At 34.0% G+C, this 18,807-nt stretch overlaps 1 protein-coding gene across 1 annotated transcript; it reads left to right on the forward strand.

Annotated features, from left to right (window-relative positions):
* Window positions 1-5,213: 5,213 nt before the first annotated feature.
* LOC120353367 (pre-piRNA 3'-exonuclease trimmer-like) lies at window positions 5,214-9,644 on the forward strand. The gene is made up of 3 exons (XM_039436791.1): window positions 5,214-5,305; window positions 8,064-8,162; window positions 9,166-9,644. Exons 1-3 carry the CDS (start codon window positions 5,220-5,222, stop codon window positions 9,230-9,232), a joined length of 252 nt encoding a protein of 83 aa, XP_039292725.1. The 5' UTR covers window positions 5,214-5,219; the 3' UTR covers window positions 9,233-9,644.
* The last annotated feature ends 9,163 nt before the right edge of the window (window positions 9,645-18,807 follow it).

The raw sequence follows: 18,807 nt of genomic DNA on the forward strand, positions 1-18,807 counted from the left end.
TAAAAAGTTATAAAATTTATACTACCAATGTCATGATTTAGTAAGTTAGTTTTAGTATTTACTAATTCCCTCTCAGAGAGTGAAAATTACCAATGAAGACATATTTTTAGATTGTCATTTGAGCTCCGTGCCAGAACTATCAATGTCGACTTCTGCACTTCTAGCACTCGCATTTCCGTATCAAAATGCCGTAGTTCGAAAATACAAGTGAACTTTCAAGCTGATTTGTGAGAAAGTTGATATGTTGACATAGGTAGTTCTTGCACCAAGCCACAGAATTGATCTACAATTCCCATAGTTGACAGATAAACATTGAGAAGTACCAATTTTAACGTTATTTCCATTTTTCACAATAAATTCCAACTTGAAGTAATTTATTCATTTATTTATTTATAAGGTTAGCAAAAAAATACAAGAATCGAAAAAGAAAAAACAGGCTATTGCCTAAAACTTCTTCAATTTCCTAATTTAGTTATAAATTGTCCAATATTATAGGTTATGTCCATTCAAATTTCTACACCAAATCACAATCTAAAATATAAATTAGAATAAAACAAACAATTTTAAATTTGGATGGATTAATATAAAAGTTTCTTATTTTCAAGTGAATTACAATATAAACAACGTTAAATAAATACTATCACTTAGTAAAAAAAAGAATGTATGCTTCATATAGATTTGAAAACTACTTGATAATCGGGATGATTTTTTGGGAGTACGTTGGTGCTGGTGGTTTTTAAGTATATTTTGAATTCTAAGTGTGTTTTATAAGGGTTTGTAGTTGTACTCAAAGCAAAGCAAGATCTTCTAATCTTATACGTTTCTATCTTATAATCTTATACACAATATGTAAGAAATATGTGGGAACTATAGGCTCAAGAAATAAAATATCTTGTTCAGTATAGAATTTCCACATTTACTACTTTACTCATGATCAATAGTTTGATGCGGATAACTTTAGAATATAATATTAATAATTGTATTGTTATCATAATTTCAGAGAGGGTATAAAGCGGCCACTAAGCAGCACCGAACTATCAGTGGCGTCTCTGAGTGGAGGTGTAAAGTCATGTTATCAGAGCTTCCATCATCATATTGTAAGTCAATCGAAATCATTCTTTTTCAATCAATGCTAACAGTTCATAGCGAATCTATCATCATCACTGGCACGACAACCTTCAAGGGTCCTGGCCTCCCCAAGCCTAAGCCTCCAATCATCTCTATTCCGTGCCAATCGTCTCCATCCTCTCAGTCCGGCCGCTCCAGCATCCCGATCCACCACATCTAACCACCTCAGGCGCGGCCTCCCTGGTCGACGTTTCCCTTCTGGCTTGCCTGTAGGATTTGCTTAATAGGTGAGTGTCATCTGCCCGGATCACATGTCCGGCCCATCGCAATCTTCCTAGCTTGATAGCCGTAACTATATCCTTGTTTCCATACAGATCATACAGCTCAGCATTATGTCGCTGTCGATAAGCATCTCCTTCCGTAATGGCTCCAAATATCCTTCTCAGGATTTTTCTCTCAAATCTCCTGAGCAGACCCTCATCTTGCCTTGTCATGGTCCAAGTTTCACTACCAATAGCGAATCTATAACAGTGGCGTAACTTTTGCTGGGATTTGTAGTAATGGAAACTTTCCCGAAATATACTTGAGAAAGGTATTACTGCATCAGTTCGCATTGATTCAGATTTCGTTTTCTAAACTAGTTTGTTACTTTAAACTAATTCCTGGTTCACATTAATGCTGATTTTGTTTCCTCCAATCTAGTCTGCGACTGTAAGCTAAATACTTTAACAGTAACATACTAGATTAAAGAAAACGAAACCAGAATTGATGTGAACCAACCAGGGAAACTTATCTATTGCGGCATCCACATGTTGGCCCAGTTGCTGGCCCTCGTTTTTCTTAACTAGTTAGCTACTTTGAACTGATCCCCTGGTTCACATTCATGCTGATTTCGTATTCTCCAATCTAGTCTGCAACTGTAAGCTAAATTCTTCAACAGTAACATACTACATTAAAGAGAACGAAACCAGAATTGATGTGAACCAGGGAAACATATCTATTGCGGCATCCACATGTTGGCCCAGTCGCTGGCCCTCGTTTTTCTTAACTAGTTAGCTACTTTGAACTGATCCCCTGGTTCACATTCATGCTGATTTCGTATTCTCCAATCTAGTCTGCGACTGTAAGCTAATTTCTTCAACAGTAACATACTAGATTAAGAAAACGAAACCAGAATTTATGTGAACCAGGGAAACATATCTTTGCGGCATCCACATGTTGGCCCAGTCGCTGGCCCTGTGACTAGTGCCCATGAGGCCAGCGTTGGCAACCACCCATCCACACACTGGCGCTGGTCGACATTGGCCTTCATTGGCCACATGTGGATGCGGATAAGCCAATTCCTTGGTTCACATTAATTCTGGTTCGTATTCTTCAACTAGTTTATTACTGTTAGTTAACCATGACCATTATAGTGTAACTATGAATCTAGAGAACTATAGATGGCCAGAGTTAGCACATCTTCAATGTACTTTCCAGAAGTCACATTATGTTGATTTCGTTTTACTCATTAGTCGAAGACTGTAAGCTTATCTAAAATCTGTTTCTATGGTTCACATTAATGCCGTTTCATTTCCTTGATCTAGTTTGTTTAGGCTCTATAATTAATTAATAGTTTTTATAGAGTCTAAAGATTGTTACTGTTACTTCATCTTCATTTACTTTCCAGGATTACATTAATGCCGATTTTGTTTTCTCCATTTAGTCTGTGATTGTAAGCTTTTCTTCAATTATTTCACCAGTTCACAGTGATGGGACCTAGGGCAATCGAATTTTTATATCATAAACCTACTAATTTCCAAATTTTGTGAAAATCGTCAGAGCCGTTTCGAGATCCGTTGGACATACATAACCAGATAACCATATACAGAAATTGCTCGCTTAATATGATAGGATTTTATGTATACTATATTATTATATAGCCACTTTTTGTTGAGCTTGGCATTCTTAAGGTGATGAATCTGTATATATTTAGTAGCCTTGTTATAAATCAAAATAAAAATCAAGTGTAGGGAAACGCTCCAATGTAGATCGAACGTTAATGGCATCAATACTCGACATAGGCATGACATCAACATTCCTTTTCTCCGTCTGGTGAGGCTAAGGTCCAGTCATCCGATCATGGGTAGACGTTTATTTAATAATTGACCCTCAAATTTAGAGACATGTGAAACATAGAATTCAAAAAAAAACTACATACGTGGCTCTGCTTAAACCTTTTATGATGAGAGCATAGACCTGCAACTCTCATCATAAAAAGGGTTTAAGCAGAGCCACGTATGTAGTTTTTTTTGAATTCTATGTTTCACATGTCTCTAAATTTGAGGGTCAATTTATTAAATAAACGTCTACCCATGATCGGATGACTGGACCTTAGCCTCACCAGACGGAGAAAAGGAATGTTGATGTCATGCCTATGTCGAGTATTGATGCCATTAACGTTCGATCTACATTGGAGCGTTTCCCTACACTTGATTTTTATTTTGATTTATAACAAGGCTACTAAATATATACAGATTCATCACCTTAAGAATGCCAAGCTCAACAAAAAGTGGCTATATAATAATATAGTATACATAAAATCCTATCATATTAAGCGAGCAATTTCTGTATATGGTTATCTGGTTATGTATGTCCAACGGATCTCGAAACGGCTCTGACGATTTTCACAAAATTTGGAAATTAGTAGGTTTATTATATAAAAATTCGATTGCACTAGGTCCCATCCCTGGGAAAACTCGCTGAAGGACATGAAAAGGATAATAATTGGAAAAACAGATGATAATTTCGTCGTATGTTGATGATTGAAGTGAGAGAGCGAGTTCATGTTTCTGGGACTGAGATAAAATTATGACTCAGCTGTTGAACTTTTGTAATCATTCAATCAGGTACTTAGTTCCGGTTGCACAAAACCCGGTTAAATTTTACTAATGATTAATTCTAGTAGAACCAATCAGAGAAGCGATCTTTTTGAAATGGTCTTCTCTGATTTGAAATCAATCAGGATTAAAATTAACCGGCTTTTGTGCAACCAGGCCTTTGTGAGAAAATTTTTTGCATTCCTCTTGGAAATGATCTGAATTCACTGTGATTAGATAGAACATTTTGTATGAACTATAAATTATATATTATAATTTCTTCTTTCGTAATAACTTTTTCATGCTTTTTTACTCCGAGCGAAGCTCGGTCCCCCGATATTAGTATAGTATATGTAAAATATTATGATATATAATAATGATGATTGGGAGTGAATTTTTACTTACAATGAGTGACTTGGTATAGCGATGACCATAGCATTTGATCCTAGAGGCATTGCATCAAATGGAGAATATTTCGTCAACAGCTCCATCACCTGAAAGAAAATTTAATATTTTCACAATAAAGTCTAATAAAAATTTGAGTGAGTTTACAGTTACTTGAGTTATTTGTTACCATACAAGTGTCATAGTGAGATTTAATTATCAGCATTAGCGTTATTCATAAGGAATGCTGATAATTTAAAGTGAATCTCACTAGAGATATTACAAAAAAATATTAAGCTGTTCAATCAATAAATTTACAAAATATGTAATGAAAAATTGAGAGAAAATAGAAGATGAAAATGTAATTTGAAATACGTTAATATAAAATTGTGTTGCATGTACATAAATCAGCGGAGTTTCAACAAATAACCGTCCAGTCTCGAAAAAGGATATTCAAGATTATCCTTTCCATTAACACTATTCTTAATATTAAGGGTTTGTGGAAACAATCAATAATTCCACAAACCCTTAATATAAGAATAGTGTTAATGGAAAGGATAATCTTGAATATCCTTTTTCGAGAATGGACGGTTATTTCTTTAAACTCCGCTCATTTATGTAGATGCAACACAATTTCATATTAACGTATTTCAAATTACATTTTCATCTTCTATTTTCTCTCAATTTTTCATGACATATTTTGTAAAATTTATTGATTGAACAGCTTAATAATTTTTTTGTAATATCTCTAGTGGGATTCACTTGTCAGCATTCCTTATGAATAACGCTAATGCTGATAATTAAATCTCACTATGACACTTGTATGGTAACAAATAACTCAAGTAACTGTAAACTCACTCAAATTTTTATTAGACTTTATTGTGAAAATATTAAATTTTCTTTCAGGTGATGGAGCTGTTGACGAAATATTCTCCATTTGATGCAATGCCTCTAGGATCAAATGCTATGGTCATCGCTATACCAAGTCACTCATTGTAAGTAAAAATTCACTCCCAATCATTATTTTACATATACTATACTAATATCGGGGGACCGAGCTTCGCTCGGAGTAAAAAAGCATGAAAAATTTATTACGAAAGAAGAAATTATAATATATAATTTATAGTTCATACAAAAATGTTCTATCTAATCACAGTGAATTGAGATCAATTCCAAGAGGAATGCAAAAAATTTTCTCACAAAGGCCTGGTTGCACAAAAGCCGGTTAAATTTTAATCCTGATTGATTTCAAATCAGAGAAGACCATTTCAAAAATATCGCTTCTCTAATTGGTTCTTCTAGAATTAATTAGGAGTAAAATTTAACCGGTTTTTGTGCAACCGGAACTAAGTACCTGATTGAATGATTACAAAAGTTCAACAGCTGAGTCATAATTTTATCTCAGTCCCAGAAACATGAACTCGCTCTCTCACTTCAATCATCAACATACGACGAAATTATCATATCTTTTTCCAATTATTATCCTTTTCATGTCCTTCAGCGAGTTTTCCCAGGGATGAGACCTAGTGCAATCGAATTTTTATATAATAAACCTACTAATTTCCAAATTTTGTGAAAATCGTTAGAGCCGTTTCGAGATCCGTTGGACATACATAACCAGATAACCATATACAGAAATTGCTCGCTTAATATGATAGGATTTTATGTATACTATATTATTATATAGCCACTTTTTGTTGAGCTTGGCATTCTTAAGGTGGTGAATCTGTATATATTTAGTAGCCTTGTTATAAATCAAAATAAAAATCAAGTGTAGGGAAACGCTCCAATGTAGATCATGGCATAAATACTCGACTTAGGCATGACATCAACATTCCTTTTCTCCGTCTGGTGAGGCTAAGGTCCAGCCATCTGATCATGGGTAGACGTTTATTTAATAAATTGCCCCTCAAATTTAGAGATGTGAAACATAGAATTCAAAAAAACTACATACGTGGCACTGCTTAAACCCTTTTTATGATGTTGAAGAGTTTTTTCAGCTGCCTGAATCCAGCATAGACCTGCAATGCTCTACAACCACTGTAACCATATAGGCATATTAACCTATTGACTTAGTGTCGGTTGCACAAAAGCCGGTTAAATTTTAATCGTGATTAATTCCACGAGAACCAATCAGAGAAGCCGTCTTTTCAAATAAACCTTCTCTGATTGGTTCTCGTGAGATTAATCACGGTTAAAATTCAACCGAATTTTGTGCAACTGGGCCTTAGACTCTATTATGTAGGTGATCTAATCTTTCGACTTGATCTTATGCATCTATAGATGTTTCATGGATAGATATCTATCGATATCTATATATCTACAACAAAGTACGGTAATAAGCTCTAAATGTTGTTTTGTACTAAAATAGTATCTTATGTAAAAGAGACGGGAAGGGGCCTTTTGCAGGCGAGAATGATGTTTCTAGTCGAGGCGTTAGCCGAGACAAGAATTTTATTCGAGCTCTGCAAAAGACATTCACGTACAAGTAACGTACACTATTTTCTGTCATAATAATCTAAAGAAGAATAATTGAGAAATAGAAAACATTACTTGCTTGTGCTGAAGTTACTACATGCATTCTATAAACATGACCTAATTCCGAATAAGGAATTTTTTGGAAGTTGACAAAACTTCACCCTCGAGCGCTGAAGGTGTTTTTTTTGTAGCAGTTTTGCTGTTCCTATTTCGGAACTAGGAAACATACTCGACTGTAAAGCTGCGTACACATATACGCACTTCCAACCCGCACCGAGCACGCTCCGCCTTCGTACCGCCCTCGTTCCTCCATCGTACCACAGTCGCTCCGCCCGCGCACCCATCATGAACGTTACGGAAGATGTTAGATCTTCTCGCATTCCCCGGTCGAACCACTGTTGCTCCCCGGTCGATCATCAATCGCTCTGCTGGAGTGACGTTCGGTTGCGGAGCAGAGCGAAAGTCTGTACGCACCTTTAGGTTTATTAATTATGTTTATATAATGAATTGATAATAAATATTATAATTATTGCATTTATTTTAATATTTTATTATAAAATTTAATTCTTGCCAGTGTTTCAAAAGGTGAAAGGCTTGGTTGGGAGTTCAGCTTCTTTCTTCTAAATGCTAATATGTCGGTACCTATTATAATAAATGTTTCTATAACTTTATATTATTCAATTTAATAATTAATTATTAATTTTGATAATTTTATTTGCTAACACAGAGATCGTAGCTATATTAACAAACATTACAAACAAAAACGTTGAACACGCATGCTCAACTATTGGTTCATTCGACGTTCGACCTAGGAGCTTGCCAAACGCGACCTCTGTTCTACACGCTCTTCTCGCGTTCCCCGGTCGAACCACTGTTGCTCCCCGGTCGATCAACAATCGCTCTGCTGGAGTGACGATCGGTCTTGGAGCAGAGCGAAAGTCTGTACGCACCTTAAAGAAAACATATGGTTTCACTACAGTACAGTATGCTGTAATGAGAATCATATGTTTATTTGCTCTGCAAACAGCTGTCTACCGAATTGATTTCATGCTTGGAAAACAGCTAAAATTGAATGACTATGACAAAAATATAAAAATATTTATATAATACATTTAATGGGTTTCTGTTTGCATTCAAATCTTTTGACGTGGTCTTATGTATTTTGTAATCTTATGCATTTATAGACGTTTCATGGATCAAGAAAGATATCCATCTATAGCTTTTCATAAAATTGAAACTATGTATTCTCACCTATGTTTTATTTTATGGTTCCAGGGCCAGAAGCATGTTGCGAGAGTTTGCCAACGACAAAAATTACTCAATTTTTCGTTACAGCATGTGGAAAGAAAGCAAAATTATCAGAAGCATGATTTGGTAAGTCATATCAATAAGTATTTCATCAATTGATTCATTCAAAATTACATTCACTACACACTATTAGCATTACTAGGAAAGCATTATTGCATAATTTTCACAATATATGGACAATACATATATGATGTTTTAGTCTTTTTCAAAAAATTTGGTGACACAAACTTGAGAAATAACACTCACGGTTATAATACAAGGTTTGGTCGAATAATAGAGAGGCACAGATTATATCTTTTTACGAAAAAAACATATACAGAGGTAGAAGTAGTTACCAAGCAGTCTCCAAATATTAGAAGATCCAAGAATGTTTGCAAAGAATCTAAAGGAATATCAGGTCAAATTGTCGCTGTATTCTTTTCAAGAGTTTAACATTGATTTTTGATGAAACGTTTCTGTCTATATATACTAGGCTAGCCTAGTTATTTATATTTAATTTATTGTAACTGTTCCAATGTATTTCTTACATCTGATGAATAAGACTTTTTCTATTCTATTCTATTGTTATTGACCGAGCGAAGTGAGGTCTAAGATTCAAGTCGACGGTTTGGCATTTCTCTTAATGTTTAAATGTTTATATGTTGCGCATTTACGGCGAAACGTGGTAATAGATTTTCTGAAATTTGACAGGTATTTTCCTTTTTTAATTGCGCGTCGACTTATATACAAGGTTTTTGGAAATTTTACATTTCAAGGATAATATAAAAGGAAAAAGGAGCCTCCTTCATACGCCAATTTTAGAGTAAAAATCACTCTATAGAATTATTCATCATAAATCAGCTGACAAGTGATTACACAGATGTGTGGAGAGGCCAGTCTATTGCTGTATTTCCATAAGGTCTATAGTTTCAATCAGGTACTTGTGGATGAGAATACTGCGTGAGGTCTGCTGTTCACAGAACTACTAGTTCTTAAGAAATGCTGTCAAATGGATATCACTATAATTTTTTAGTATACCAATAAATTTGCTGTGATTTTTAAAAATATTTATAATTTTTTTTTATTCCAGGAGTGGCTTACTCTTGTCAACCGGATTCTGCCTCGCTACAGTCATTCATCACATTGTGAGAAAGTAGATTTCATTGATGATTTCTCAAGGACATTTCAAGGATGTTTCTGTGCTGACTATAAGAGAGTGATGTCAATCACTCGAAGTGATGATGTCATAGATATTTATATTGATTGAAACGGCAGTAGTTGTGACATTTTCAAGTCGTTTTATTCAATTGGAATAAGCTCTCAAGTTTTGTGAAATTGATTTTGGATGATTGAGTCAAGAGTGTATAATAATTATTGAATAAATTTAGCAATATCCAGTTATGGAACTTACGTTTTTGTTGTATACTCTGTGATAATTAGAAAAATAGTTCTGATGTTTTGTTTCTATTTGATAAATGTTTTATACATTAAAAAATGTCAATGAATGTTACATTTAACATTAGTTAATTGTGAATTTTACCACTAATGAGATAAAGATTAATATTTTTGAAAGTGAGTCAGTCTATTTATTCCAATTGTAAGTCGTCCTGAATATATAATTGGAACACCAAAGGTTTCGAATGGAAATATTTTTTTATTGCGGATGATGTCCACATGAGCTTTTAGCTTGTTCTTGGGTAATGAAAAATGCTTGGGTGATTTGATGAGATGATTAAACGTCCATGCCAACCGGCGGGATTGGAACCCACGACCAAGTAGCGCTAGCAGACTGAAGGTTGCAACGCCTTAGTCGTCTCGGCTTTAATTTTTGACCATTTTTGCTAAAATCCATGATGATCCAACATCGTACGACTAACCATCGTGCTTTTTGAAACAGTAAAGAGAAGTATCTCAGATTTGGCTGAAATTTGCACCATAGATGAAGCTTTACCTGAGAAATGTCGGAGCCAAATTTGGCACCCCCAGCTACTTTACAGGGTGAGTTATGCAGCTTCTAACATAAAATTTGCAAATTTTCAAACGGCCATATCTAATGAACGGTAAGGAATTTTGCAAATCGGATTCCAGATTCGTGTTCCTCGCATCAAAGAGCATAAGGTCATGAAGTTTGAGCGATTTTTATTTTTCACAAAAAAATGAGAAAAATCATGGACTAGACTAATAACCATCGTGCGTTTTGAAACAGTAAAAAAATATCTCAGATTTGGCTGAAATTCGCACCATAGATGAAGCTTTACCTGAGAAATGTCGGAGTCAAATTTGGCACCCCCAGCTACTATACAGGGTGAGTTATGCAGCTTCAAACATATCATTTTCAAACGGCCATATCTAATGAACGGTGAGGCATTTTGCAAATCGGATTCCAGATTCGTGTTCCTCGCATCAAAGAGCATAATCGAAAGTCCATGCCTGCCGGGGGGATTCGAACCCAAGACCAATTAGTGTTAGCAGACTGAAGGGTGCAACGCCTGACTAATCTGGCCAGCTAATTCTAATATAAAAGACTGGCAACCTTTTGGAAATTGAAATAAGGAAATTCATCTCAGTATAACTCAATAATGTGAAAACACTTCATTCACATGAGCTACTTTTTAACAATTTAATAAAAACAATATACAAATCTTGAAGTACTCTTTGTTTTTTAAAAACTTTAAAATAGTTCAACAAATAGTTTCGACGCTAAATTAGGTCATTTTCAAGTTGATCAACTATTAACAAATAGTTTCGACCTAACTTAGGTCATTTCCAAGTTGATCAACTATTAACAAATAGTTTCGACCCTAACTTAGGTCATTTTCAAGTTGATTTCAACAAGTTGATTTCGACTTAGACCCTAGTTAGGGTCTAAACTAGATGTTGAACTATTTTAAAGTTTTAAAAAAATAAAGGGTACTTCAAGATTTTTATATTGTTTTCATTAATTCAATAATGTGCTATATGAATCTTAAATGAGGGAAGTTGGTAATAAAAGCACTGTTTTAATAATAAATCTTTATTTCTCAATGATTTTAAAACTTCATACTTACTCTCAGAGTAGTGAAATGGCCATAAGTAATTTATCGAATCAAGTTATTGCTTTCAATATTCTAACTGGACATAATTAAATAAATAATTGTGCAATTTCTGGTTAAGTGGACTGCCTGCGTTGTTACAATGATAACTCACGGATCACATACATTTCTAATAAAATCCTAATAGAAAAATATCTGGAATGTAAAACCTACAACTAACGATACAAATAACAATAATTCAATATTTCTTTGGCACACAAACATCAGTCAAAATTTAAATAAAGACAAAATTCAACAGTAACAACTAGTGCTTTGATCGTAGAATTTTTCTAACTAGAAAACACATATATTGGTAGTAAATAGATTGCCTATATAAATGTCCAATGTGGAATTTGAACTAATAAAATTGTAAATATACACAATAAGGGCCTGTTTCCGAGCTCGGGATTCAGCTAAGTTCTAGACTTTAAACAGCTGGAGTCAGAAAATTAGTCTCCCAAAACGGAGCGTAGTCGCAGTTTTTATAACAGTACCTAGTTCCAGTTTTTATTTTCTCAATTCTATAATATTGGAAACGTTTTTCCTTGACGAAATTAAACATTTCTAAATAATTCAAAATAGCTGAAACTTCACACTATTTTCTCATTATTTCATTTTGTATTTAATTTTCTAGTTTTTTGAAATTTAATTCAAATGTGACTATGACAACGCCTCGTTTCGGAAAGCCAATTTTCTGACTCCAGCTGTTTAAAGTCTAGAACTTAGCCAAATCCCGAGCTCGGAAACCGGCCCTAAAAGTCTTAGCCCCGGTTGCACAAAAGCCTGTTAAATTTTAATCATAATTAAATGCCACGAGAACCAATCAGAGAAGACTTCTTTTCTTCTCTGTTTGGTTCTGGTGGCATTTAATCATCATTTAAGTTTTACAGGTTTTTGTGCAACCGGGCCTTACACATTAGCACAGTTTGAAACGCTTTTCCTACTACCTTTATAATTATTACAGCCTAGATGTTACATTTGACAATGAAAATTATGGAAATCAAATGTGCAGAGATGTACTACATAATACAGTACACGGTACCACGGTATATAGAAGAAGACGGTAGGTGTTACGCGCATTTTTGTGACAAATTTCCGGTGTAGCTGACGTAATTTTATATCCAATCATCTGTTTTTGACAAATAAGTTTCATAAATTGCCAATAGGTGTTAAAAACTTCAATTGGTGGCGATGACGCAATCTAGCTGGCTAGCTACTGCCATTACCTACTATTAACATAGAGAAACGATAGCATAAGCAGATATCCCATGGTATAGGGCGTTCATGTCGCAACTTTTACTGTTATCCCCCAAGCCGATAGTTCATGTAGTTCTTTCATATGCAGTTGTGTGACGCTGGTAGTCTCTCAAATTGAGCCGTTCATACACTCTCACCCCAACAAAACAGTAAAAATCTGGTGTGGCGCACTCACAACTTTCCTTGCCGTTATGGAAATTGATCACCTGACGCTAGTGTTCACGCATATCTCAAGTCTACTATTCTAAGATCTGAGACAGCTGGTGACAGGACAATAGCGCTGGAGACATATGAGGTCTGCTATCTCTTCATAGTGAATGATTTAATAGAATCAACAGTTGCCAACAGTTTGCAAATGGATAATCACATTTTCTCGAATTTCGTGCTTATTTTCAATTTTAGGAGAAAATGTTACAAAACATTAATTGTAGAGATTTTCATGCTCAATCTTTTCCACTCAATTTTTTTTTAATTGTATCTGAAGCCTGATAATTAGGAATCTAAAATCAAACTTTGCAAAGACGGGGCGGAGCTCCTGAAATTTTTACAGATATGGGACTTGTGGCAGTTGACAGAGCTTATCAATAACTATTCTAGGTATAAATTTAATCAAAATCGTTGGAGCCGTTTTTTAGCAAATCGCGAAAAACCCTTTTTTTGACAACATTTTCGCCATTTTAGCAGCCATCTTGGATTGCATTTGATCGAAATTGTTCGTGTCGGATGCTTATAGTGTAAGGACCTCACGTTCCAAATTTCAAGTCACACACACACACACACACACACACACACACACACACACACACACACACACACACACACACACACTCACACACACACACACACACACACACACACACACACCATACCCAAAAATCACTTTTTTGGACTCAGGGGACCTTGAAACGTATAGAAATTTAGTCGGAAAGCAATACTTTCCTTACCTATGGTAATAGGGCAAGGAAAGTAAAAATTGACAATAATCGACAGTAATCGGCTTGAGATAACAGTAAAAGTTGCGACATGAATTCCCTATACCATGGGATATCTACTTACGCTATTGTTTCTCTATGCTATTACTAAGTAATAGTAGGTATTGCTACTGCGCACACATTTCATGACCCCTACCGTTTTCATCTAAACACCGTGCTCGGTACAACAAATTCAAATAATTCCACATGGAAAGTCACTGGTTGTTAGATACCGCAATTAAGACTGTAATCACTATTCTTATGTGCTAATCTGTATATGTTTGTAAATAAGTAATTCTTATTTTAAAATTACTTCTGATAAGTAAGCAAGTAGTAGAAATTTGATCAAGTATTAAGTTCATTCCAACAATAATATTAATCATTAAATATATATTTAATTAGAACCAAGTCAACAGTATGACAAATATATTATTGAAATAATATACAAATATCGATAAATTTTCTTAAAATAAAAATAAAGCTACCTTATTAGCTTTAACAGTAGACAAATATATTATTGAAATAATATACAAATATCGATAAAATTTCTTAAAATAAAAATAAAGCTACCTTATTATTTCAATAGGGCTTGGTAACGATTGACCAGAATTAAATAATAGTTATAGTATTTAATAAATTACCTAAATAATAAGATTTATATGAATTGTAAAATCGTTGCGAGTTTCTAAACTCTATCCAAAGTCTAATAACTTAATAATAATCTCGAATCTTTTTCAAAGAAAAAAACACATGTTTGTCATGGAATATGTTTTAAGAACAGTTTTAGTCATCGAATACGTCATGAAATAGCGGAGTTGAAAATGTCAAATTTTAAAATTCAGGACAACAAGGAAAATAAAGTCAAGTTGATGAGAGAAAAAATAGAGCAATAGAGAAAAAATAGCGTAAGTAGATATCCTATGGTATAGAGCGTTTATGTCGCAACTCTTACTGTTATCTCAAGCCGATAGTCCACGTAGTTCTTTCCCGAGAAGCTGTCACGCTCGTAGTCTCTCATACTGTGCCGTTCATGCACTCTCACCCCAACAAAACAGTAAAAATCGACAGTAATCGGCTTCAGATAACAGTAAACGTTGCGACATAAACGCCCTATACCATGGGATATCTACTTACGCTATTGTTTCTCTATGATAATATACAGTATTGAGATTCACTTCAAACTGTCAGAATTGGTATAACTTATGATGATTGATGACAGTGTGAATAGCTCCAACAAAATCACAGCTTCAATAAATTAGAAAATTATTTGTTTCATTAGTTAAAAACATTGATTCTCTTTCACATGATAATATTATTATGTAATAAATACTAAAATCTTGATTCACTACACTACAAAACGTTCACATAACTAGAAATAGTTATTTGTGCAACTAGTGCGCAAAGTGACAGTTTGCTGCACCGAAAGAAACGTTGGTTTCTTGAGTGCAGCAGAGGAACTTTGCGCACGTATTTGACATTAAGTTTTTCCTACAGTTACCATTGAATTTATGAAAAGTGGGTAATTATGGGTAAAATTGCCTGAAATGCATCAAATGTTTTTCTGTGTAATTTTATTATTGATAAAAACCTTAATTTATTATCAAATTGAATAAAAATGTTGTCCTTGGTTATAATATATATACTTAATAATTAGCGCGTTGTGCTTCGTTGCACCTCTGCTCACTATAGCAGCCCAGTCACTGTTACCAACTTCATTTTGATTTTGCTGCATTGTTGCTCCATATAACCTACTAACTATTTTGCGTTGCCATGTTGCAAATCTGGAGTGCAGAAAAATTTTTCCCGCACTAGAGCGGAAAAGTGATTCTTTGCGTTCTGTAATCAGTGCAGCAATGGCCACTTTTCAACGTAACTGTAGGAAAACAATATTTAGAATCCTAAAAAAGATGTCTGCAATCGTTAAAATATTCAGATTTCAAGAGATTCTGATAAAGATAACCCAATTTCAACATACACTTTCATATATCATCAACCATCTCATTGATAGTGGGTCTCACTTCAAAGTATTAGCATTTCTAAAAAAATTGAAACACCATTGCTTCCCATCCAGTCCATGCTAATTGAAGCAAACCTCACTATCCTCTTGGTAAACTTGAAATATTTACGTAAAATAAGTTGTTCAGAATATAGTATATTTCGCACCTAGAGCAGAAAATGAGATTTTTCCAGCTCGAAATCGGTTTTCAAGTCAATCTTTTCTTGACTAGAAAAGATTGAGAGCTGAAAAAACATTTTGCCCGTGGTGCGAACGATATTTTTTACCACACTACAGGTATTGCTGACAAAATAAATAAAGAATACAAAATAAAGAATACTCGTTAAGCTATCATACCTATCTCTTGATTTTAGTGGTAGAAGATTTGCAGTCAGGATTCAGATTCTTTTAAAATTTCACTTGGAATACCACAGTCATCTTCAAGCATTTTTGAAAATTCGGAATGCACTAATCATTAATCAACAATAAATAATTGAATAAAACTGGTTGCGAAGCGAATTAGTTTGATTCGAAACTGGAACTGAAATCATGGCGACTTCAGTTGATGATGAAAGTGGACACTCGCCCGATCTAGCGGATGACTTATTAACTACTTCCATGAGCGGCTGGAAAGAGACAACTTTCTGGCCTAGACCGGAAAAGAAACCCTTTTCTGACGTCGTCTGCAAACAAGGTCTTTCAGATCTACGTAGGGACTGGAAAACAGCTGCTTTCTGTGCAGTGTGGCGAAAAAATTATTTTGAATTTATAATACCGGAACAGGTTAATAATTAATAAACCTATTCCCTGAAGTGAAGATGATGATGATGAATTTATAATATTAATGTGGAAATAGTACAGAGTTAGGCTGTTATTAAGTGAATATGAATTCCATAGTTTATAGATACTGAAAATGCTGTAAAGAGTCCTGAGTGGTAATGAAAATTATTTTAGTGAGATTCACTTTAAACTGTCAACACAACTTATTGATAACATCAATGCACACCATTAAATCGATGCTGACAGTTTGAAGTAAATCTCTCTAAAGTGTATTATTTGTAGTATTATACTTGATTATTATTAAATAGAAAGAAAAATAGAAATCTCATTAATCACAACATCTTGTGATTAAATAATTCAAAAAGGGTACTGAGATTTTTATTTTTCTTTCTATTTATATTACAAGTAGCCCTATACAGAAAAGAGATAAATTGATTATTATTGATTCGAAATTTAAGTTGATAGTTTTTAAAAATTGAACTATTTCTGAGAATGACCAAATGACTGGAAGGCTATGGATTTTTGCTGCTATTAGAAAACACTGCCTATGGATTATTATGGCAAAATTCAATACTATTTCTGTAAACTTGAAAATTCAACTATTTCTGAGAAAGACCAAATAATGTAATAACTGGAAGGCTATGGATTTTTGCTGCTATTAGAAAACACTGCCTATGGATTATTATGGCAAAATTCGATAACTATTTCCGTAAACTTGAATGATTATAGATTTCAACTTTACTTGATTAATTAAAAATTATAATCAAGACCAAAAACTGCTGCGATAGCGGAAGGCGATTGATTATTTGCCAAGAGAAGACAAAAACTATCTTTCGAAAAGTTTGATAGATTAATTAGAATCGTCTAATCTAAAATTAGATTGGATCTGACAGCAGATAAAATTATCGCTTAGTTTACCTGGAGAATGACTCATGCTGCCTTAACAGATGTCTCATCCAAGTTCATTTATGATCGTAGTCCTTCATGATCTGAATGAGATCCTTATTCTGAAAATAAAAAGTGTGTTACAAATCGATATATATATTATATTAAAGAGCCAATAATGGTTTTGATTTTGATGATAATGATTATAATCCAAAAAACTGTTCACTTGTCAGTCGAAAATGTCAATTGGCTTGAATGGGATGGGGTTACTTTGGGGAACTTAGGGAAAAAAGTATTACTTCTTTAATTTCTTTTATAGAGTAAAATTTGATAGTAGATGGAGGATACAAATTATATTCATGTAAAATACTTTAGGATAGATCTCTCGATCTTGGAGTAATAGAGAATACTGAATATAGAGAAATATATTCAACTTAAATACATCAGAAACACGTTGAATACACGGTATATCTGAGAACCTGAATCACAATAAACATATCTGGAATACCTCTAAAGCTAGATTAATTTTGAAATGTATTATGTTTATGCTTTTCCAGGCCTAGTTTAGTTAATGAATGAAATATACATAATAGTAATAATAAATAGAACTATTTTGAACTATCAGCACTCTTCATAAATAACATCCATGCTTCTCATTCGATGCTTACAGTTCAAAGTGAATCTTACTATAGACTGACCTCAGGTCTTCATGTTATGCAGAATATAATTTGATAAACATCTGAGATACCAATTTTGACTCAACATATCTACCTGAAATAGCTTGGACACACCTCTCAGGGTTTGAATAAGTTTGGTAGGCCTACCTCGTTGGATATATCTCTTGAGAAAATGAATAAGTAAAAATATTCATCCAAAATACATATGAAATACTATCATCCTATTATACATATGAAGTACCTTACGACAAATCTCTCAGCTTTTGAAGTAGTGCGTTAACTCTTTCGATAGATCTCTGAGAAACTGAATCAGATAAACACCTTGACACCATCGAACAGGATTCAGATTCAGATTCCTTTATTCATGTGTTTAACAATAGTTATTTGTATATCTAGAGTGAAAAGTACGACTTTTTCTCCCTGTGGGAAAAAGTTTGAAGCCCGAGGCGAAGCCGAGGGCAACAATTTTCCTGAGGGAGAAAAAGTATTTTTCGCTCGTCATGTACACAACATTAATTCCTCCATCTGCATTTTTTAAAGAAACTGCAAATTAAATCATTCTAATAACTTACGTATTGGTGACAATGTTTCCTAACAACATAACCTAAAATCTAAAACCTAAAAACCGGCCGTCTGATTGGCACTGCCGATTGCGCTATCTATCGGCCAAAGTTGTAACAATTATATCAGCTGGGCAGGCTACCAAAAATGGCTGACTCCAGATCACGCGGTTCAGATTTGAATTGCAGAATGCAGATCAAAAATATTTTTGTTGCTGGTATTTTAAATAGAATAAAATATTTTAAAAATTGTATAAATTTTTATCGTCTACTAATATTAAGAATATAATATCATACAAACATATATTTCATGAGTTGATCAAATTTCTGGTTGTGGTATTGAATTCAGTTGACTCAATGACAGACACCTCTATTACGCTTTCTCATCTGAGCTTAGACCTTCTAACCTATTACCATGTAAGTTTTTAAAATAGAGATGCTTCCCATGTTATTTAAATGGAGTCACTTTTACTCCCTAGGGAGTTTTTCTGTTTTTTAGTACCGAGAGCGAAAAAGTGACACTTTAGTATTATGT

This window comes from Nilaparvata lugens, chromosome 10, assembly GCF_014356525.2.
Source record: "Nilaparvata lugens isolate BPH chromosome 10, ASM1435652v1, whole genome shotgun sequence".
NCBI lineage: Eukaryota > Metazoa > Arthropoda > Insecta > Hemiptera > Delphacidae > Nilaparvata > Nilaparvata lugens.